At 31.7% G+C, this 24,894-nt stretch overlaps 2 protein-coding genes across 8 annotated transcripts; both read right to left on the bottom strand.

Moving 5' to 3' along the window:
• Positions 1-6,785: 6,785 nt before the first annotated feature.
• On the bottom strand, positions 6,786-23,930 carry LOC11440987 (F-box protein At3g07870). 4 transcript variants are annotated; one of them, XM_039834524.1, is made up of 5 exons: positions 23,817-23,930; positions 13,657-13,706; positions 9,102-10,505; positions 8,171-8,307; positions 6,786-7,110 (listed from the first exon to the last, which is right to left on the bottom strand). In XM_039834524.1, the coding sequence occupies exons 3-4, from the start codon at positions 10,496-10,498 to the stop codon at positions 8,244-8,246; spliced, it is 1,461 nt and encodes a 486-aa protein (XP_039690458.1). In that variant the 5' UTR covers positions 10,499-10,505; positions 13,657-13,706; positions 23,817-23,930; the 3' UTR covers positions 6,786-7,110; positions 8,171-8,243. The 4 variants fall into 4 exon arrangements, with proteins under 4 accessions (XP_039690458.1, XP_039690456.1, XP_039690457.1 ...); XM_039834522.1 differs by lacking the exon at positions 23,817-23,930 and adding an exon at positions 11,693-13,046 and having other exon boundaries at positions 13,657-14,107; XM_039834523.1 differs by lacking the exon at positions 23,817-23,930 and adding an exon at positions 11,693-13,046 and having other exon boundaries at positions 9,102-10,490; positions 13,657-14,107.
• Positions 18,623-23,942, bottom strand: LOC11427577 (F-box protein At3g07870). 4 transcript variants are annotated; one of them, XM_039834520.1, is made up of 5 exons: positions 23,801-23,942; positions 23,475-23,718; positions 20,920-22,335; positions 19,989-20,125; positions 18,623-18,945 (listed from the first exon to the last, which is right to left on the bottom strand). In XM_039834520.1, the coding sequence occupies exons 3-4, from the start codon at positions 22,326-22,328 to the stop codon at positions 20,062-20,064; spliced, it is 1,473 nt and encodes a 490-aa protein (XP_039690454.1). In that variant the 5' UTR covers positions 22,329-22,335; positions 23,475-23,718; positions 23,801-23,942; the 3' UTR covers positions 18,623-18,945; positions 19,989-20,061. The 4 variants fall into 4 exon arrangements, with proteins under 4 accessions (XP_039690454.1, XP_024639842.1, XP_024639841.1 ...); XM_024784074.2 differs by having other exon boundaries at positions 20,920-22,320; XM_024784073.2 differs by lacking the exon at positions 23,475-23,718 and having other exon boundaries at positions 23,801-23,939.
• Between the last annotated feature and the right edge of the window lie 952 nt (positions 23,943-24,894).

Genomic DNA, 24,894 nt, shown 5'->3' with positions numbered 1-24,894 from the left:
GATCACACGTGTTCTTTTATCAATCAATGATAGTATAGGTAGATTTGATTATATTATCTTGTTTACCGACTAAGAATCTTGGCTCTTTCTCTCAAAAAAAAAAAACAAAAGAATCTTGGCTCTTTGACTTGTAGGGTGAAATAGTGACTAATTAATTAATCACATGTTAAAACCAATTAGTCACTATTCTATGTTGGTTAATTAGTCATGTTAAACTATTATCATTGTTAAAACAAAGTTAGATTTTTTTTTGAAGGAAAAAACAAAGTTAGATATTTGTTGATCATTTAAATGTAAAGCTATTTTTAAAAAACTCATTATTATTTTTTTTCAAATTAATCACATGTTAAAACCAATTAGTCACTATTCTATGTTGGTTATTTAGTCATGTTAAACTATTCTCATGTTGCTTAAAAAAAAAAACTATTCTCATGTTAAAACAAAGTTAGATATTTGTTGATAATTTAAATGTAAAGTTATTTTTAAAAAACTCGTTATTATTATTTTCATAGTGAAACCTTTAATTTAGTATCTCAAGTATATCTTCATAGAAAAGCAAGTCTCTCAAGTATCAATTATTCATACACTTGATCTCTAAATTGAGTATATGAAAACAGTAAAGTAATTCCAAATATAATCTTAAGTAGTCTTTTTTTTTTTCCCTCTAAGGGTTAACTTAATAGTAAAAGATTGACTTTGGAGACTCAAAAGACATGTACAAATTTCATATAAAATTGTTGCAAAATAATCATTAGTATCTTTATTGTTATTGATAATAATTTTCCGTGTCTTATTTGGTTCTGAAATCCAAAAAAATTGGAGTTTATTGCATGCTTGTCTTTTACTCATATGTAATTTTGTGTGTGTTTTTATATTTAAAGATTAAGTATGAAATTTAGTTTCCTAAAAAAAATAGGCTTAATTACACTTTTGGTCCTCGTGTTTTGGCCTACTCACGAAACTGGTCCTGCCCTTTTAAAACAGAACAAAACGGTCCTTCAATTATCATTTTTGTTTCATTTTTCGTCCTACCCCCCATTTTATTCTCCAAAAACGTAGAGAAATGACAGTTTTAGACCTACCCCCTATGCTCAACCATGAAATAAACAAGGAATAAAGCATGTGGGTACAAAGAATCCACTTTATTCAACACACTAACCAAGAAAACCCTAATTTCTAAGATATGTTTCAAATTAGGGTTTTTTTTTGTTAGTGTGCTGAATATAATAGATTCCTTGTGCCCACATGTTTTATTCCTTGTTGATTTCATGGTTGAGCATAGGGGTAGTTCTAAAACCGCCTAAAACTGTCATTTCTCTGCGTTTATGGAGTTTGAAAATAGGAGGTAGGACGAAAAATGCAACAAAAATGATAATTGAAGGACCGTTTTGTTATGTTTTAAAAGGGCATGATCAATTTCGTGAGTAGGCCAAAACACAAGGACCAAAAGTGTAATTAAGTCAAAAAAGTATAAAATTTAGTGTTTGTTGGGTTATGCTTTGACAATAATTGATTTTGAGTTAATTGATTTGTGTTTTCATAAATTTTTATGTAAAAGCAAGTTGAATTATAAATGTGTTTTAAAATTAATTCTAGAAAGAAAAATAAAAAACTATAAATAGTAGCTTCATGTAAATTTGCTTATGGTACCTAAAATTGATTTCTAAACAAAATGTCAAACATAATTTTATAATACTATAATTGTTTTTGAACTTGAAAAGCACTTCTAAAGCATCTAAAAGTGAAACCAAACACTTAAAAAAGTAGATGTAATAATGTTTCTTTTTTTGCATAATGAGATATAAGATTAGTATGGATGATCGTACCCTAGGGTTGATATTTTATACGTTACTCTCATGGCAGAACATAATAATATAAGGGTCTTATTAACGAGTGCCTCTGAGCACTCTTTAAGCATTCTATTTTAAGAAATTGTCCATTAAAAAAAGTCAATTGTTTCAATTTTCAATGCATTAAATACAATAATTCTCATAAAACATTACTCCATCTGTCCCTCAATAGATGACATATTTGATAATATACATTATTGACTTAACATACTTTCACCATATTTTTCTACTAATTCACAAAGATAAATAATATCATATAAGATGTTGTTGGATTCGTCTCGATGAATATTTTTAAAATATTAAGTTTTCATAATTTTTTTTAGTAGAGAATTGAAGATATCAAAGATAAAGCGTATATATTGGTACATGTGACGGAGTCAACTAGATCATCTATTCTGGAACGGAGTGAGTACTATTTAAATGTCTTAAAGTGTGTCTCGGTGACACTTGTTAACATTTCCATAATATAATGGTAGTATAAAATTATTAATAAAAACTATTTAATAACTCTTTTTTTGCTGTGCTCCCCATTAAAAGAATTGAATACCTTTTTTTAAGGAAAAAGAATTGAATACTTATTATATTAATTTTTAAATATATAAATGAGTTGTATATATTTGCAAGTTCCGTCCAAGAATAATGATATTTAAACAATTATTTAGTACAATTTTTGGGACAACCTTGTTGTTATCTCTTTTCATTGGTCAAAAATAATGGAGAGAGAAAAAGGAAGAAAGAGAATAAGAAAATAATGTGAGTATAGAGAGAAAATTGTACAAAAGTTATATAAAAATGGTTGTTCAAATATCAATTCTCTCCGTCCAAGTATTCAGAAGTTGGAGTAGCTTTATTGTAGATGTTTTAGGGTTACTTTTTATTTTTTTTAGGAATGTTTTAATGTTACTTTTTTTTTTACAAAGTTTTAATGTTACTTAAAAGACTAAATTAGGGCCTTACACTATATATATATATATTTTTTTTGGGTACAATGCTTTACACTATTTTTTTTATTAATTAAATACTATGTTCACAACAAAACTATTAGCATAACCGATAAGTTAATTCTTGAGTCGGCAAGTACAGTTCAAGTTCGAACAGTTTTGATTTGGACACGAAAAGGAACTCTAAGGGGCCCATTATTTTATGAGCAAAACTACCAAACTGAAATACCAAAATTTAGGTCCCAGTTTAACTCAAAACATGGTACAAACGCCCCTAGTATTTCACTATCTTGTCCCCTTTATTTATATCCTCGTACATTGTCATCACTCATCACACCACATGCTCTACACACATTTACCAATTTTCACTTACATTAGGTTTCACCTCATCTTGGAACTTAGAAGAAAAAGTTATATGATGGATGTGTTCATTCCAGAAGATTATGTTAGAAAGAGAAGACTTGAGAAAAAACTTGCAGCTAAGGTGGCTTCCATAAAAGGCTCTCAAACACATTCACATTGGAATAATAGCAATGAGAGGATTAAGGACAACGTTAAAACCATGTCCTTCACTCATCATCAATACTCACTTGTCGATGATCATCTTTTTACTTGCCTATCGGCTTAATTCATTCTACATCTTCATTCCTTATTAATTGGGACACCTCTATCTATTTCAAGTTTTGATTTACATGAAGTTGTTAGAGTATGACATTGATATGTAAATTTGTTGTGTGTGTTAAATGCATTTTAGTCCCTCTATATTGTTTCATTCACAAATTTAGCCCTCATGTTTCTAACCGCGATTTTAGTTTTCCAGATTTTTTTTTTTTTTTTTATTTATGTTGAGACTGAATTCTGATGACATGATAAGGGAGATATTTATGTAACTTTCAAGTTGATAACATGAAAATGTGTTATTAAGTGATAATTCACTTATACAAAATGTTATAGGAAAATGCTGATTTGTACACTTACACATAAGTTAAGAAATCAAATATAATAAACCAAAAAAATATATAAAAATATAATATTGAAAATTGTGTATTTAATATTTCAAAAACTTAAAAATGTATCTTTTCAATATAAAAATTAAAAGTTAGTTTTTAATTTCCTTTTTAGCATGACCCCAACAAATTCTGGTTGTTTTTATAATATATATATTAATGCAAAAAAAGGGTCTTGAACTTGATCCTTACAGTAAGAATTTTAACTGTTGCCATGATTTTCTAAAAAAGCAAAGTAGAAAAATCACTGCGAAGCATTTTAAAAATGATGGAATCTATACTCATTCGAAACATTTTCCCTGCAATCTCTCAAGTGAAATACATTTCCATTCATAGTTGAATCCTGAATGGGATATTGTTATAAGCTTTAGGACGATGATGTACATATAACAATTTCCTTGTGTCTATTGCTCAAGCACATATTGTCAACTAGTGGAAGAGTAATAACGAATTACAAGATCCAAGATCCAGCAGTTGAAAGTAGTTTACTTATGCAAGAAGTTTTTCAATTTTTAACAAGTATATGATGTCAAAACAGAAAGTTTGACAAAAGAACGCTGCTTATAATAACATTTGTAAAAGTAGTCGCATCTTCTTTTTTTCCCATGTGGGCTACTCAGTGTGTGTTTGGTTCTACGTCGAGATAATTGAGGTTAATAGAATTGATTTTGATATAATTGATTTGAGTTAAAAATGACTTGCATGTAAATTGATTTATGTTTGGATATAATATGTAAAAGTGATTCTTATAAATAAATTTATGTTGTTTGAATAATTTGGATCAAAATTGATTTTGAATGCAAAATTACTAAAGTGGGTATCAATATTTATATAAGATTAGATTTTTTTTTATGGAAGATTAGATTTTTTTTTTTTATTTCTTCAAATAACATATTGACTAGAAAGAAATTCACACGTTAATGTGAATAAGTAAAAAATTTGAGGTTCGAACATCAACACTTACATGCCACTAAATATTTTTACCAACGGCTTTCAGTTTTCCTTCATCTCCTTTTTGATGATAGTTGATTCGTAGTTTTACATCTTGTGATGTTTCCCCTTTGTTATTAATTGAATTTTTTTCCCTCTGTTCTTGGAAGTTTCATCACTTGGTTTTTGTCTTCTTTTCCTTTGCCTCTTCTTTAGGCTCATCCCATCATCATTACCAATCGTGTTTTTCTCATCTCACCATCGTTACCAATCTTGCTTCTTTCCTTTCTTTTGCTCATTGTGGTTCCCTTCCCCTCTGCCTTATCTCATCATGTCTCTCCCTTCCACTTCTGGAGCCGTCTCTGACTCCCAACATCAGCAACTCCACCCTATTCTTTCCCCAGATTCCCACCGTCCTACAAAAATTCAAAAGGTTGCAAACGTAACCCCTATCATAACAAACAATCCTAACCTCTTCTCCACAAACCAACAATCTTATCAACAACAAATCCATGGCGCTCATGATGGTCAAGATTCAACCAGTGGACACTAGTATGCACCAGACCAGACTGATTCTTTTCAACAACCTTCTCATCAAGAATCACCCCCTGGGGAGTCACCAGATTCTGAACCGTTTTGCTATTATCAAGAAGATGATCTCCAAGAAAGTATTAACACTTGCAAGAACAGCTTGATTGAAAAGATTCTCTCTGACAAATCCATTCCTACACCTTCTTTACACAACTCTATGGCTGGAATTTGGTCCAAACCTGCAGGATTGAAGATTACAGAAATAGAAGGAAAATTGTATCAGATATCTATGGATAAAGAACAAGATCTGACAAGAATTCTAAAAGGAAATCCATGGATAATACGCAACTGCTGGTTAGTTCTTCATTCTTGGGATAGAAAGGTTAATCCTAGTGAACTAGATTTCTCTAAAATTCCTCTTTGGGTCCAGATGTGGGGCCTCCCACTTCACTGTAGATCTATTTGTATGGGTAACCAAATTGGGTCTCAAATTGGTCAGGTTTTGGATGTTGGATTGTATGATTACCATGATAGTGCTAGGATAGTGAAAGCTAAGATTCTTTTTGACATTAACTCCCCCTATAAAGGCTGAAATGTATATTGGTAATGATGTTGATGGAATTAACTAGGTAGATTTCAGATATGAAAATCTACCAATGTTCTGTTTTAGATGTGGGCTAGTAGCGCATAATGATGACCTATGTTCAAATACTCCTCCCCAAGCTCCACATTCTGCAGAAGGATACAATAACCCTAGAGGGGCATTATTCTTAAATCATTGTGAATTCCAAAAGGGCATTATTCTTGAAAAAGACTATGAATTTAAGAATACTCTTTATTTTGAAAGGACATATATTATCGAATGAACTATGTTCTTAAAATCATTCTTAATTTCGGAAGAACATTATACCAAAAATAGACCATGGTCTTAAGAGCATTGTTAATTCATAAGGGAATAACTTGTTAACACAAGTTGGAGGGAGAAGAGAGAAAAAGTTTTCGACAACTCAATATAATGTTTTGATGTGATTTATTTATTTATTTATTTTTAACAATTTTGATGTGATTTATGACTCATTATAGTCATTTATTTATATAGAAATTTTGTAATCAAATTTAGTTAAACTTGTGAAAGAAACTAACCAGTAAAATGGAAGATACAAAGTAATTGGAAGTGAATGAAGAAAAAATAGAAAACTTAGTTAAATTCTCAATCTTGATCACAACCAAAATAAACTAAATTAAAGTTATGGAAAGTGACATCATGAATAAAAAATAATAATAATTACTATTATTTTATCAATATCAAGTATTTAAAAATTAAAAAGATTTTTAATTCACGCAACATTATGTTAAAATCTCATGACTTGGTGTTTAATCTTCCCAACCATTCAATTTTCTTTCAACTTCATACCAATGTCCCAACACTCTCTTATTAATATGTTAAGGGAAGAAAGTCCGAGCTATTATTCTTATTGATTATGAAATTTTGAAATGTGTAACTCTGTTGACTCAAACAAAGCATATTAGAAACCAGCAATTCATCACAGTTCAAAACAGAAGTATACTGAGTTCAACATTAACTCAAACAAAACATATTAGGAACCAGCAATACATCGCAGTTCAAAACAAACTTTAAAAGCATACAACATCATGTAACCAATCCATCAAAGAATTCAGTCCTTATTTGGTTTAAAATTACTTAACAAAAGCATACAAAAAAAATTCTTTGATGCAGCTCCACGGCTCCGAAACTTTGCGGATGTTTCCTCCAGCTCAAAAAATTCTCTTCAGCATATTGATTGACTTCGTTTTAATAACATACCCAGCCTTCTGTATTTCCAAATTTTCCTGTCAATTTAAACAAAATTTTGAGTAACAATATCCAGCCTTCAGCATATTGACCAACTTAATTGTATCCAATATAATTTTTATTGCTTCCTTCCAAAATGTACAAAAATAGGAAATCAAATTATGTGTTTTGTTTTAGAGTAGAATTACTTATTTTCTCGAAGAAAATAGTCACACAAGAATTATTAATTTATTTGCATCCAAACTTTGTAATTATCTACGGAGCCAACAATTAACTTCAAACTATGCATCAAAATAGTTAGGGTTAAATAAGTAAATGGTCTCCTATATAAACCAACATTTGATTTTAGTTCTTTTAAAATATTTCCTATGCTTTTGGTCCTCCAAAAATTTTCACCTACTTTTTAGTCAATTCATGTTTAACCTTCATGAAATTTTCCAGAAATGTGTGAAAAAGTATGATAATATTTTCCAAAAAAAATTAGATTTTTTTAACAAAACATGAGTGTTATAAATGTTTTAGCACCAAAAACATAAAAATTCATATTAAATTTATGTTTTGCCAAAAACTTTTTTTTTTTTTTTGAAAAATCCATTTCTAGAAAATTTCATTAAAAAACATGAAGGTTACACATGAGTTGACAAAAAAGTATGGACTAATTTCATGGATGGAAAATTTTCGAGGACTAAAATCAAATGTTGATATATTTAGGGGGACCATTTACTTATTTAACCTAAATAGTTAATCAACATTTTCTAGTTAAACACAATTGTAATAATTAAAAGAATGGTAAGATAGAACAGTGAATTTTATCTCTTACCACTGGGAAACTCTTCTATGAACACAAGCACAAATGAAAAATATTTGGACGCGCTCACATCAAATGGAAAAATTTAAAACAAAAATAAATAGATCACATCAATCAACATCATTTAGTTTTATTCTCTTTTAACTTTTGCATATTTGATGAGGGCGTGTTTAAATAAATATTTATCATTTGTGGTTGTGTCTATAGAAGAGTTTCTCTTTTAACCCTCCCTGTTGTATAGAAATTCATATATTATTCATCAAAGGCTTCCAATGCGAAAACAAACGTACTCTTATTAGGAAGCAGGCTCTTCACCAAATTCTTCACCAGAAGTGCAGGTGAAGAACGTGTACTTTCCAAGTCTCAAACAATATGTTGAGATATGGAAAGAACTTCATTTTCTCCACATGTAATATCGTTTTCCCACCTACAAAAAATTAAAACAATTAAGGAACAATGGTTAAGTAAAATTTGCTATAACTACAATTTGTAGGGGATAAAATAGTCTTGAGAAACTATCCACAACTAAACAAACAAGGAAGATCCAAAAACCAACATTACAAGAACTATCCATTTCCTACTCGTCCATCAACCCAAAAAGTATAAAGGAATTTGCTAAAGAGTTCTACATCGGATAAAAGATGGCCTCAACAAGTGTTTATATGTGAAAACAATTCTAACATCTTAAGCCGGTTTTGTAGAGTTGTGTTAGACCAAGTTACATTTCTAAGAGAAATTTATAAGATGTAATTATTAATAAATAGGAGTAATGTCAACAACACTCATTTTAACACTCTTTCTAACTTACACTCTCTTATTGGTGAAATACATATAGGACCTACCACTTTGAAAACAAGTCTCGCATATAGTGGTTGGACCCATGTGCATTTAACAGAATAAGAGAATTGGTGTTAGTAATAATGTGTTGAAACGAGCGATTGTTGACAACATTTTCCAACAAATAATTGAGTCAACATGTATTTTTACAATTGTCAAAGCTAATATGTAATTAAAGGCAACGAAAACGGACTAAAATTATAACAAATTAAAACAACACAAAAATAGAGCATGGTTGTTCACAAAAGTGGAAATCAAAACATAGACAACAACGTAAGAAATTCACATATGTCCCATTGAATCTTTGTCTTATGAGTCAAATTGTAATTTCTAAAAGAAAATCATATTCATTTACTCAATCAAAATAAAATATTACATTCGTACCATGAGTGGGTGTTCAACGCTTCAACATTGTCTCCTTTCACGACATCGTTCAATGATATTAGACTTGGAATATATTCAATTACTTCAACTTCTGTTGTCCCTTGAATTCGAAAAACTTTGAACCCATGTTTCTCAGGTTCGTGGTGTTTAGACAGCCAATAAAAACTACAACGCCACGGATAAGGATAGCCCACACAAGTGCCCGGAATGTACAAGAGCGAAGTATCAATGTTGTAAACAATAGTCCATGATTCTCCAATGCCATATTCATTCATAACCCACATTGTAACATTCTCGAGAGACGATCTATGACAAATGTAAAGAAATCCCTTCAATTCTCCCAATCTAATAGGCATGCTATGGGGAAATCCATTATCATGATTTCCAAACACATGTGGAGGAGAAGGAAACGACTGCAACCTCTCACTTTCAAAATTGAAACACAATATTGACTTTTGTTGCCAAGCTTCAAATATAATCCAATGAAGTGCGCCATTCACACATGTTGGATTCAAAAGCTTCAAAAAAGAAATTTGAGGATCCACTTCAACATTTCTCCATGATGATGTTCCGAGCGTGTGTATCTCGAGCACTACACGCTCAAACACCAAACGATTGTCTCGTCTAACATATTTGTTCCACATTATGATCACCTTATATTCATTAGTTTTGGGTTGGAAACCAAAACCAGCTTGTACCCGAGCACTGTTAAACCAGTCAGAAGTCGTAGTAAGTTCAGGAAGTATTGTAAATTCCCTCGTTACTGGGTTGCAAATCACTAAAGGGCTTCCGATAGATGTTTCAGATAAACAAAGCAAGCCATTGCAAGAATTCACAATGCCAAACTTGTCCCTACTTGAGGTGAGAGTAAAATAACGTATCTTGGATTTTTTTTTTTTTATCACCTTATAAAATTTGGCGTCATTTTTGTCCCTAGATGATATGTCTTTACAAAGAGGAAGCTCGAATATAGGGTCAAGCTTCACATGATTTTTGCTTCCAATCTCAAACTTTTCAGCTTCACACTCAAGAAGGTATAGGTTTCTTGACACTCCTATATTGTCTAAATTTCGAATCACGAAACTAACTGGTGCTCGCTCAAATTGCAATTTAGCAAAATGTGGTTCTGATATAAGTGTATTCCAAATTTTGCACACACATCTACATATGAGAAGAGACTTAATGGGAAGCTTTAGGAGAATGTGGGTAGTTAATTGAGATGGAAAATTATCAAAGTAAGGGCAAAGTTCATGACTTGCATCATCAAATTTTCCTTTCCCTTTTACTTTATTGCAGCTTCGGATAGTAGGCCATGCAACTTTTCCCTCTCCTTTTGCTTTATTGCATCTTTGCATGGTATCACTTGCGGGGGTAATTGAATCCTTATTTCTATTCATAGCCACACTATATTACATAAAGGAATAAAAGGAAAATAAATAAATAAATCAAAACACGCAAAAAAGGATTCATGTTTGATAGTATCATAGAGGCCAAACGAGAAGGTAAGAAGAACAAAACACATACAATTAAACATAAAGTTAAATTATGAATAAAGTTTTATATTATTAAAAACTAACTACAAAGGTGGACAAAAATTTCAAACTGCCATTGGCCAACCATGCCAACCAAAATTAGGTGGGGGAAGAGCGGGTGGCAGATCTTCAATAGTATGAATATTATTTCACATAACTTATGGTTGGGGCAGCGGATAGACAATCTTGCAATCACCTAGCAGGTGTGGGTTCAATCCCCAATAGTTTTTATTAATATTTCTATTGCATTAATAATATTTTATTCTAAAAATATGTTCCTGTCGGAATTTGAACTGCCATCCCCGTATAGTATTCAAGCAAATGAACCAATGCACCTAATACTTTCGATAATTTTTTAAAACTGTTTAATATATATTCTACTGGGATGTCGGTGTAGTGTCCAAACTTGGACTAGTTTTTTTTTTTTTTTTTTTTTTGTAATATAGTGTCCAAGCCCACTCAAGCCTCAATCCACTTAAACAAAATTTCATCTCCATCTCCTAAGTCAGCAGGAGGTTATTTTCCTATCTCAATGATCCCATTAAATCCCTTTACACAATAAATTGACATAAACCATATATTTAGTTATTTTTAAAAGCGTTCTATGTTTATATGATTTTATTAAAAATATATATATATATATATATATATATATATATATATATATATATATATATAAAAAAAAAACCAAGATATAAAATTAAAACAGAGGGTAGTATAGTATTTTGGTCAGGGTCGAGGAATCGGCGGAGCAGGTAATTACCCAATCGCCTATTAAAGATCTGGATGCTTCTTGTCATGTATATCTGTTTGTCAATGGTTGTTTCAAGCCTTGTTGATTGTTGATTCAGATTCAATATAAAACACCCGCTGGAATCGACATCCGCCGAAACCAAGGCTCGAAACGGTCGGGAACGGGGAGACGATTGTGGCCCTTTGGTTTCATTCGGTGGCTCGTTGGTGCCCAACCCATATCCAACCCTAAACTAACCGTAAAAATATTGACAATTAACAAGAAAGAAATCAACCGCAACAGTAATAGAGAAACGAGGAAAGTACCTTAGGTCGCGATGGAGAATTGCAAAACAGCTGGTAGAACAAAGATTGGGATTGGCAGTGGTTTAAATAAGACTAATACCTCAAATTCGTCCTTGAATTTTGAAAAATCGGTCAATTTCGTCCCTGAATTTTTCGAAAATCAAATTAGTCCCTGAATTTTACAGACGTCCAACAAATTCGTCCCTCCGTCCAAAAGGTCCATTAATAGTGATGATGTGGCTTCTTGCATGCTTGTTGTCTTGTACACGTGTCAGCAAGTCAGCCACGTGTACAAGGACTAAATTGATGGAAATGGTCAAAATTCGATATTTAACATTTCAGTATTTTTTTCCTGTGTTTCCAATTATACCCCTCTATTACCTGTGTTGTCTTGGATCGATTTGAGACTTACTGTCATAATTTGAGGACTAATTTGATGGATTTTGTTATAATTTAAGGGCTCATATGATTGATTTTATTTGCAGATAATGAGTACAAGGAGATATGGCATGAGAGGACCAATGATTTCAAATGACATGCATAAACAAACACCATTGAGGGGTCCTGCTCCACAAGATCCAACTGCTCTTGGAGTTATTAGAGTTCCAAATCCAAATTACGGGTCATCCGCTTCTACTCAACCCTAATACATGGAGTTTATCCCAACTCCAGGATTTCTATAGCATTGATGCATGTTTAAATTATGTTTTTGGACTAGTTTAATTAATGTTTTTTGGACTTGTTTAGTTTACGCTTTTTTGGATATGTAATCACTTAAGAACATCAAATGATTTGATGACTTGATGGCTATATAATGTTATTCTTTTGGCTATGTAATGATTTGATGGCTATATAATGTTATTCTTTTGGCTATGTAATGACTTATGAACATCAAATATATGACTTATGATAATATGAAAATGTCTGTCTTTTTATAATCAAAGTGCATGTCTTTTACTTTTTACTTTGTTCAGCAAATGTATGCACCAAGGATCACAGTGATATCTGTTGTGAAAATTCAAAGACCTATTTGATGATATTTAAACTAATTTGAGGATCGATATGATGGATATGTATATAATTCAAGGACCAATTTCATTGAAATATTTTGACATAAAGGTTTGGTTCATTCATTGACAATCTATTTTCATTACAACATTACATGGACTTGGCACATTACAATATCATTTTAAACAACTCAATCAAACAAAATATTCATATCAATATCTTAATCAACCTAAGCTCACTTCTTACACAATCAACTTTATCCATCAACCTTGTCCTCCAAAATACACCTAGAGCTTGAAGATGAATACCGGTTGTTGCAGTTGATTTTGCCCATTCGCGCACCACCCATCAATTCTGAACACCGATTCTACAAGGCAGACCACTTGATCTATGAATTTCAAATTTAATCAAAAAAATTAGGGTTTTTGCGTAAATCAATCAGTTTGGTTCCTGCTTGCGTGGCATCTGAAGTGGTAAGCTTTGTCAGAGGTTAACGTTACACGTCACCTCCGTTAACAGACCAACTTAACGGAGGGACTGATTTGATTGACATTTTGTAAATTCAGGAACTAATTTGATATTTCGCAAAATTCAGGGACGAAATTGACCGATTTTTTAAAATTCAAGGACGAATTTGAGGTATTAGTCTTTAAATAAATTGAAGGGGCGATTGTAAGTTGCATCATTTTTTTATTTATTTATAAGCAAAACCTAAGTTGGGTTCAAGGTTATTAAAACCGGACAGAACCGGTTGAACCGGAAACCGGATCTACGTCCGGTCCGATCAGTGTCAAAAAATGCTAAATACAAGAACCGGAAACCGGATCTACGTCCGGTCCGATCAGTGTCAAAAAATGCTAAATACAAGAACCGGTCAAAACCGGAAAAGATTCATCTACAAAAAAAATCACATCCAATTTCATATTTGTATTGTTGTTGTTGCATGTAATGGAAACAAAATATGTAAAGAACTTGACCTTGATGAAGACAACAGCCCAGTTTTAAGTGTTTGTGTAAAAATTCTGACCCAGATCGGGATGAAAACACGTAAGCTCTTTCCCGGCGCGGTGGTTGCAAGCTCCGGCGTGGTGGTCACCGGCGAAGGTTGTCCGTTCCTGATATTTTTAAATGGGTTTTGTAGAGAAGATGGAGGGGACTCTTTTTATGGTGATGGATTTTCAAAAGCTTGTACGTGGATGTCAAGATCTAGCCGAAAAGATGGTCGTAGGGAAATTTGATAGAGTATAATTACAGATGAAAAGGAGAGGATGAAGATGGTGGAGCAATGTAACGACTGCCGGAGACACACTGAAGGAGGGTGGCGGCGGCGGCTAGGGTTTGTTTGAGAATGAGAGTTTTCCAGATTTCTTTGGTGAAGAGAGAGAAAATTAACTTTGAAATAAATATGGTGTGTGTGGAATAAAGTTAAGGGAACTTCTACGGTACACTCACAAAATGAGGTGTATCGGTACTCATGCTTCTTAATTTTATAAATGAACGATCATTTTTTATGTATTAAATAGCTATTTGTCAATATTTATATTTTATAAAACAACATTTCATAAGAAAAAACATCATTTAATTGTTTATAAGAATCATAATAACTTTTTTTTTTTTTACATATTATCGTAAAAAATAATGAATGTTCTCAATTATGAGTGATAAAAATTTTAAAAAATAAAAAATTATTTCGTTGACATTTTTGATGAATAAAATTTAGTTATTATAATTATAAATGATAAAAAAATAATATATTTTTTCAAAAAACAACTCATTTAACTATGAATTTAAAAAGTGAGTGTATCGGTACACTCAAATATAGTGGGTGTACCGTTGAATTTGCCTAAAGTTAAACTAGACTTTTGACCCTTATTACAGCACGGGTCTTATCGACTGTAATAGAAAGTGATAAGTTATCTTCGACCTGTGTAACTTAGGGTCCGTTTGGTTCGAGAGTTTTGGAGGGAAGGGGAGGGGAGATTTTTAATTTGAAGTGTTTGGTTCAATTTTTAGAAGGGAAGGGAAGGGAAGGGAAGGGGAGGGGAGGGGAGCAAATCTCTTTAAAATTTTATTGCATTGCCATAATTATCCTTAAATTAATTTCAAATCTCAATATTAACCTTGTAACAACTTTTATTATTATTAGATTATATTATTTTTATAACAATCTTATTATTATTATTAGGTTATCTTATTCTTGTAACAATTATTATTATTATTTTGTTATATTTTCCTTGTAACAATTTTTATTATTATATAATCTACCACTCTTATTTGTTAGATGTACAAACCGCTCTTACTACTACTTTGTTGTTGTCAACGACTGCTTGAGGCTTCCTCCAAAGTGAATTGTGAGTAATTTCATCATCTCATTGTCTATATCGTAGTATTATTAATTACATCGTTATTGATTCGCTACTTTATTATTCTTGTTTAATCGTTATCGTTGTTGGAACTTTATTGTTTAAATTGTTGCTTTATCCTTACGGTGACTTGTTTGTTTCATAGTGTGTTTTTTCTTATGGTATTGATCCATTCATTTGAGAGTATTGTTTTTTTTGCACTTTTAAAATCGTTGAAGTCATTTTTTTTTTTGATGAAATCGTTGAAGTTTTATTATTATTATTATTATTTTATTTTAATTCAGATTATTATACTTGTTGTTGCTTGTTTTTTTTTTCACAGTTAATTCACCTATCCATGTTTTGTTGTGTAAAATCTTGACCAGAATTTTTTTTCACTACACAACCTTACTATTATCGGATTAGCTGAATATAACTCGTAATCATTGAATCAAATTGAAAATGAAATTCACTAAAAACGCACATAGTTTTAAAAAAATAAAATAATTTACCATGAGAACAGAAATATACAAATAAAATTTTGCATAAAATAGCTACAGCCTACAGGCAAACGAACAGTAAAAACTCAGGACATGTTTACATTTCACATGTTCCCACTTAAAACCTCTCTCAAGCATGCTGATGCTGGCTATTGAACTTGTTCCTGTTGGCACACTACATTATCCATCCTCAAAGCTGTGCATTATTTTTATTGATACTTATTGTTGTTGGAGTATCAGATACAGCTTATATAAAATGCAAATCTTCACTTCTAGCTAAAATAGGATAATCACAACCTAGTAGTGTTTTTTTTCACTGTTAATTCACCGATCCTACATGTCTTGTTGTGTAAAATCTTGGCTTTATTTTTCTGTACATTAATCTATATGCTTTGTTTCATTTTTTTTATCTTCCATATATCTATACATTAATCATGATTTTTTTTTCTTTTTTACATTCTGCTTTTCTTTCTATATGCTTTGTTTCATTTTTTTTTCTTCCATATATTGATCATGGCCTCGTTTATATATAAATATGTTTGTTGTAGTTTATTACATGTCTATATGTAATTGTAGTATAAGAGTTATATAATCTAGAAATTAATTTTATGCGATTAGATGGATCATCAAGATCAGGAAATTGCTATCAATAGATGGTTTGATTTGCGCCGAAGAGCTATAGCTCAGCTTATGTGTGTTGTTGTCTTTTGTTATATTTGAATCTCGTAAAAAAAAAAAAAGTTATAGTATGAGCTCTCCGAGAGAAAGGGTGCGTGAAGAAGTAATGTATCGACTTAAAAATAGTGAAACTAGTAGAAATATAATAAGAATGGGTCCTCAAACTTTTTTAAAGTTATGCGATATGTTAGAAAGAGAAGGGGGCTTACGACCTACAAGATGGTCAAGTGTGGAAGAACAAGTTGCAAAATCACTTTACATACTAACCCATAATGCTAAAAATCGTGAAGTCAACTTTTGGTTTCGTCGTTCGGGTGAGACAATTAGCCGTCATCTCCATCAAGTTTTGAAAGCTATTCTTGAATTGGAAGAAAAGTTTATTGTACAACCTGATGGATCAACGATCCCCTTGGAAATTTCTAGTAGCACTAGATTCTACCCATATTTTAAGGTACATTTTTATATTAATAAAATATTAACAGTAGTCATAGTCACTTTCATGTGTCTTATTTGTTCATATGCAACAAATTTCATTTGTCTTACAATTGTTAATTAATAAGCACTATCCATGATTTTGAAAATTCTTATGTCCTATATTTAAGAGCTATGCTATTTTTTACGAAAGTAATTGGAAAAAAATGCAAGGATTACAAAGAATTGCTCTTATAAAAAAAATATTACAAAGAATTGCTCCGATAAAAAAAGTCAAAAAAAAAAAACAATATGATGCTTGGAGCAAAATACATGAGCCAGTTTAAGATAAAATAGCGGCTTAGATGTGTGCTTGTCTTTGTCAGTTTCTGAAATCGTAAAAACAAACAGTTTCTTTTATTTAATTAAGTTTAAGGGTAAAACGGTAAAATACTGTTAAAATCCCTCCCCTCCCCTTGTGAACCAAACACACTTTTAATTAAAAATATCTCCCCTCCGTAAAAATCCCTCCCCTCCCGTCCCCTCCTAATTCTCGAACCAAACGGACCCTTATGGGTGTGATTTACTATTTACTATTCGAGTAAATTATTATTTATAAATCAATATATATCAATTAAAGTTTTTATCACAAAATGTGTAAACTAGTGATTAAAGGGTTGATATTTTTTTTTTTTTTTTTTTTAGCAAAGGTTGAGACATTTCTTAAAAATAAAAGGGTTGAGACATTATAATATAAGATATAAGTAACTTATTTTGAGGTGTTTGAATTGTTTTATTATTAATGGAAAAAACCTTAAATGTTGATGCTAATTGAGGTGTATCTTTTGATTATAAAAAAATAGTCGCTGTTATAGATGATGCATAAGTGGTTCAGCTTTAGAAATCGTACACAGAAGCACGAATGAATTTGGAAATAGAGAAATTTAATTTAATTTGAATCATCATAATATGACATGTGTTTCTGGCTTCTAATATCTTTAAATTTGAATCATATAGTTGTATTCATATCCTTTCCATTACATATGCACTTGCTATCATGAAGAAAATTAAACTATTAGAGGTGAAGGCATACAAACTGAACAAATCACAAACAAACCACAATTTAATCATACTTTAATACACACAATTTAATGCCCTTCTCATATTTAATTATTTCCTCTCATGAAAACAGTCAAATTTTAAGCTTGAACTTACTAAAGCACATATACAAACCTAAAGACTGAAGACTGAATTATTATTCTTTTTGGTCAAGTAGCCTAGTGGCTAGAGCTCACACAATTTAATTGTGGAGAAATGAAGTGTGCGGGGTTCGAACCCCGCCTCATGCATATAATATACAATATCCCTACCAACTGAGCTAAGCTCACGGGGATACTGAAGACTGATTTTAACACCAGTAAAAGTCATGTTTAATTTATAAAGGAATAACTTGTTAACACAAGTTGGAGGGAGAAGAGAGAAAAAGTTTTCGACAACTCATGTTTTGATGTGATTTATTTATTTATTTATTTTTAACAATTTTGATGTGATTTATGACTCATTATAGTCATTTATTTATATAGAAATTTTGTAATCAAATTTAGTTAAACTTGTGAAAGAAACTAACCAGTAAAATGGAAGATACAAAGTAATTGGAAGTGAATGAAGAAAAAATAGAAAACTTAGTTAAATTCTCAATCTTGATCACAACCAAAATAAACTAAATTAAAGTTATGGAAAGTGACATCATGAATAAAAAATAATAATAATTACTATTATTTTATCAATATCAAGTATTTAAAAATTAAAAAGATTTTTAATTCACGCAACATTATGTTAAAATCTCATGACTTGGTGTTTAATCTTCCCAACCATTCAATTTTCTTTCAACTTCATACCAATGTCCCAACACTCTCTTATTAATATGTTAAGGGAAGAAAGTCCGAGCTATTATTCTTATTGATTATGAAATTTTGAAATGTGTAACTCTGTTGACTCAAACAAAGCATATTAGAAACCAGCAATTCATCACAGTTCAAAACAGAAGTATACTGAGTTCAACATTAACTCAAACAAAACATATTAGGAACCAGCAATACATCGCAGTTCAAAACAAACTTTAAAAGCATACAACATCATGTAACCAATCCATCAAAGAATTCAGTCCTTATTTGGTTTAAAATTACTTAACAAAAGCATACAAAAAAAATTCTTTGATGCAGCTCCACGGCTCCGAAACTTTGCGGATGTTTCCTCCAGCTCAAAAAATTCTCTTCAGCATATTGATTGACTTCGTTTTAATAACATACCCAGCCTTCTGTATTTCCAAATTTTCCTGTCAATTTAAACAAAATTTTGAGTAACAATATCCAGCCTTCAGCATATTGACCAACTTAATTGTATCCAATATAATTTTTATTGCTTCCTTCCAAAATGTACAAAAATAGGAAATCAAATTATGTGTTTTGTTTTAGAGTAGAATTACTTATTTTCTCGAAGAAAATAGTCACACAAGAATTATTAATTTATTTGCATCCAAACTTTGTAATTATCTACGGAGCCAACAATTAACTTCAAACTATGCATCAAAATAGTTAGGGTTAAATAAGTAAATGGTCTCCTATATAAACCAACATTTGATTTTAGTTCTTTTAAAATATTTCCTATGCTTTTGGTCCTCCAAAAATTTTCACCTACTTTTTAGTCAATTCATGTTTAACCTTCATGAAATTTTCCAGAAATGTGTGAAAAAGTATGATAATATTTTCCAAAAAAAATTAGATTTTTTTAACAAAACATGAGTGTTATAAATGTTTTAGCACCAAAAACATAAAAATTCATATTAAATTTATGTTTTGCCAAAAACTTTTTTTTTTTTTTGAAAAATCCATTTCTAGAAAATTTCATTAAAAAACATGAATACATGAGTTGACAAAAAAGAAAAGTATGAACTAATTTCATGGATCGAAAATTTTGGAGGACTAAAATCAAATGTTGATATATTTAGGGGGACCATTTACTTATTTAACCCAAACAGTAGTTAAACACAATTGTAATAATTAAAAGAATGGTAAGATAGAACAGGAATTTTATCTCTTACCACCGGGAAACTCTTCTATGAACACAAGCACAAATGATAAATATTTGGACGCACTCACATCAAATGGAAAATTTTAAAACAAAAATAATTAGATCACCTCAATCAACATCATTTAGTTTTATTCTCTTTTAACTTTTGCATATTTGATGTGGGCGTGTTTAAATAAATATTTATCATTTGTGGTTGTGCCTATAGAAGAGTTTCTCTTTTAACCCTCCCTGTTGTATAGAAATTCATATATTATTCATCAAAGGCTTCCAATGCGAAAACAAACGTACTCTTATTAGGAAGCAGGCTCTTCACCAAATTCTTCACCAGAAGTGCAGGTGAAGAACGTGTACTTTCCAACTCTCAAACAATATGTTGAGATATGGAAAGAACTTCATTTTCTCCACATGTAATATCGTTTTCCCACCTACAAAAAATTAAAACAATTAAGGAACAATGGTTAAGTAAAATTTGCTATAACTACAATTTGTAGGGGATAAAATAGTCTTGAGAAACTATCCACAACTAAACAAACAAGGAAGATCCAAAAACCAACATTACAAGAACTATCCATTTCCTACTCGTCCATCAACCCAAAAAGTATAAAGGAATATGCTAAAGAGTTCTACATCGGATAAAAGATGGTCTCAACAAGTGTTTATATGTGAAAACAATTCTAACATCTTAAGCCGGTTTTGTAGAGTTGTGTTAGACCAAGTTACATTTCTAAGAGAAATTTATAAGATGTAATTATTAATAAATAGGAGTAATGTCAACAACACTCATTTTAACACTCTTTCTAACATACACTCTCTTATTGGTGAAATACATATAGGACCTACCACTTTGAAAACAAGTCTCGCATATAGTGGTGGGACCCATGTGCATTTAACAGAATAAGAGAATTGGTGTTAGAAAGAATGTGTTGAAACGAGCGAGTGTTGACAACATTTTCCAACAAATAATTGAGTCAACATGTATTTTTACAATTGTTAAAGCTAATATGTAATTAAAGGCAACGAAAATGGACTAAAATTATAACAAATTAAAACAACACAAAAATAGATCATGGTTGTTCACAAAATTGGAAATCAAAACATAGACAACAACGTAAGAAATTCACATATGTCCCATTGAATCTTCGTCTTATGAGTCAAATTGTAATTTCTAAAAGAAAATCATATTCATTTACTCGATCAAAATAAAATATTACATTCGTACCATGAGTGGGTGTTCAACGCTTCAACATTGTCTCCTTTCACGACATCGTTCAATGATATTAGACTTGGAATATATTCAATTACTTCAACTTCTCCTAAAGTTGTCCCTTGAATTCGAAAAACTTTGAACTCATGTTTCTCAGGTTCGTGGTGTTTAGACAGCCAATAACAACCACAACGCCACGGATCAGGATAGCCCAAACAAGTGCCCGGCATGAGCAAGAGCGAAGTATCAATGCTGTAAACAATAGTCCATGATTCTCCAATGCCATATTCATTCATAACCCACATTGTAACATTCTCAAGAGACGATATATGACAAATGTAAAGAAATCCCTTCAATTCTCCCAATCTAATAGGCATGCTAAGGGGAAATCCATTATCATGATTTCCAAACACATGTGGAGGAGAAGGAAACGACTGCAACCTCTCACTTTCAAAATTGAAACACAATATTGACTTTTGTTGCCCCGTTTCAAATATAATCCAATGAAGTGCGCCATTCACACATGTTGGATTCAAAAGCTTCAAAAAAGAAATTTGAGGATCCACTTCAACCTTTCTCCATGATGGTGTTCCAAGCGTGTGTATCTCGAGCACTACACGCTCAAACACCAAACGATTGTTTCGTCTAACATATTTGTTCCACATTATGATCACCTTATATTCATTAGTTTTGGGTTGGAAACCAAAACCAGCTTGTACCCGAGCCCGAGCACGGTTAAACCAGTCAGAAGTCGTAGTAAGTTCAGGAAGTATTGTGAATTCCCTCGTTACTGGGTTGCAAATCACTAAAGGGCTTCCGATAGATGTTTCAGATAAACAAAGCAAGCCATTGCAAGAATTCACAATGCCAAACTTGTCCCTACTTGAGGTGAGAGTAAAATAACGTATCTTGGATTTTTTTTTTTTTATCACCTTATAAAATTTGGCGTCATTTTTGTCCCTAGATGATATGTCTTTACAAAGAGGAAGCTCGAATATAGGGTCAAGCTTCACATGATTTTTGCTTCCAATCTCAAACTTTTCAGCTTCACACTCAAGAAGGTATAGGTTTCTTGACACTCCTATATTGTCTAAATTTCGAATCACGAAACTAACTGGTGCTCGCTCAAATTGCAATTTAGCAAAATGTGGTTCTGATATAAGTGTATTCCAAATTTTGCACACACATCTACATATGAGAAGAGACTTAATGGGAAGCTTTAGGAGAATGTGGGTAGTTAATTGAGATGGAAGATTATCAAAGTAAGGGCAAAGTTCATGACTTGCATCATCAAATTTTCCATTCCCTTTTACTTTATTGCAGCTTCGGATAGTAGGCCATGCAACTTTTCCCTCTCCTTTTGCTTTATTGCATCTTTGCATAGTATCACTTGCGGGGGTAATTGAATCCTTATTTCTATTCATAGCCACACTATATTACATAAAGGAATAAGAGGAAAATAAATAAATAAATAAATCAAAACACGCAAAAAAGGATTCATGTTTGATAGTATCATAGAGGCCAAACGAGAAGGTAAGAAGAACAAAAAACATACAATTAAACATAAAGTTAAATTATGAATAAAGTTTTATATTATTAAAAACTAACTACATAGGTGGACAAAAATTTCAAACTGCCATTGGCCAACCATGCCAACCAAAATTAGGTGGGGGAAGAGCGGGTGGCAGATCTTCAATATTAGGAATATTATTTCACATAACTTATGGTTGGGGCAGCGGATAGACAATCTTGCAATCACCTAGCAGGTGTGGGTTCAATCCCCAATAGTTTTTATTAATATTTTTATTGCATTAATAATATTTTATTCTAAAAATATGTTCATGTCGGAATTTGAACTGCCATCCCCGTATAGTATTCAAGCAAATGAACCAATGCACCTAATACTTTCGATAATTTTTTAAAACTGTTTAATATATATTCTACTGGGATGTCGGTGTAGTGTCCAAACTTGGACTAGTTTTTTTTTTTTTTTTTTTTTTTTTTTGTAATATAGTGTCCAAGCCCACTCAATCCTCAATCCACTTAAACAAAATTTCATCTCCATCTCCTAAGTCAGCAGGAGGTTATTTTCCTATCTCAATGATCCCATTAAATCCCTTTACACAATAAATTGACATAAACCATATATTTAGTTATTTTTAAAAGCGTTCTATGTTTATATGATTTTATTAAAAAAAAAAATTATATAAAAAACCAAGATATAAAATTAAAACAGAGGGTAGTATAGTATTTTAGTCAGGGTCGAGGAATCGGCGGAGCAGGTAATTACCCAATCGCCTATTAAAGATCTGGATGCTTCTTGTCATGTATATCTGTTTGTCAATGGTTGTTTCAAGCCTTGTTGATTGTTGATTCAGATTCAATATAAAACACCCGCCGAAACCAAGGCTCGAAACGGTCGGGAACGGGGAGACGATTGTGGCCCTTTGGTTTCATTCGGTGGCTCGTTGGTGCCCAACCCATATCCAACCCTAAACTAACCGTAAAAATATTGACAATTAACAAGAAAGAAATCAACCGCAACAGTAATAGAGAAACGAGGAAAGTACCTTAGGTCGCGATGGAGAATTGCAAAACAGCTGGTAGAACAAAGATTGGGATTGGCAGTGGTTTAAATAAATTGAAGGGGCGATTGTAAGTTGCATCATTTATTTATTTATTTATAAGCAAAACCTAAGTTGGGTTCAAGGTTATTAAAACCGGACAGAACCGGTTGAACCGGATCTACATCCGGTCCGATCAGTGTCAAAAAATGCTAAATACAAGAACCGGTCAAAACCGGAAAAGATTCATCTACAAAAAAAATCACATCCAATTTCAGATTTGTATTGTTGTTGTTGCATGTAATGGAAACAAAATATGTAAAGAACTTGACCTTGATGAAGACTGACCCAGATCGGGATGAAAACACGTAAGCTCTTTCCCGGCGCGGTGGTCACCGGCGAAGGTTGTCCGTTCCTGATATTTTTAAATGGGTTTTGTAGAGAAGATGGAGGGGACTCTTTTTATGGTTATGGATTTTCAAAAGCTTGTACGGGGATGTCAAGATCTAGCCGAAAAGATGGTCGTAGGGAAATTTGATAGAGTATAATTACAGATGAAAAGGAGAGGATGAAGATGGTGGAGCAATGAAACGACCGCCGGAGACACACTGAAGGAGGGAGGAGGCGGCGGCTAGGGTTTATTTGAGAATGAGAGAGTTTTCCAGATTTCTTTGGTGAAGAGAGAAAATTAACTTTGAAATAAATATGGTGTGTGGAATAAAGTTAAACTAGACTTTTGACCCGTGTTACCGCACGGGTCTTATCGACCGTAATAGGAAGTAGGGTTAATAGTGTTATTCACCATGTATTATATATCATTTCTGATTTTCGTCCCTATAAAATTTTTTGGTTTGATTTGCACCTTCGTAAAAAAATTATTTTCCGGAAAACACCCTTAATAGGCCATTCAAAAACCAAATTAAAAAAATTCTGAAAATGGCCTATTAGGGGTGTTTTCTGGAAAATAAAAATTTTACGAGGGTGTAAATCAGACCGAAAATTTTATAAGGGCGAAAACCGAAAATGACATATATTACAGGGTGAAAAGCACTATTAACCCTAGAAAGTAATAAGTGATCTTCGACCTGTGTAATTTATGGGTGTGATTTACTATTTACTATTCGAGTAAATTATTATTTATAAATCAATATATATCAATTAAAGTTTTTATCTCAAAATGTGTAATCTAGTGATTAAAGGGTTGAGACATTTATTTTTATTTTTTTTAGCAAAGGTTGAGACATTTCTTAAAAATGAAAGGGTCGAGACGTTATAATATAAGATATAAGTAACTTATTTTGAGGTGTTTGAATTGTTTTATTATTAATGGAAAAAACCTTAAATGTTGATGCTAATTGAAGTGTATCTTTTGATTATAAAAAAATAATCGTTGTTATAGATGATGCATAAGTGGTTCAGCTTTAGA

The sequence above is a fragment of the Medicago truncatula genome, chromosome 5 (assembly GCF_003473485.1).
Source record: "Medicago truncatula cultivar Jemalong A17 chromosome 5, MtrunA17r5.0-ANR, whole genome shotgun sequence".
In the NCBI taxonomy this organism is placed as follows: Eukaryota; Viridiplantae; Streptophyta; class Magnoliopsida; order Fabales; family Fabaceae; genus Medicago; species Medicago truncatula.
This window is presented reverse-complemented; position numbering and strand designations above follow the sequence as displayed.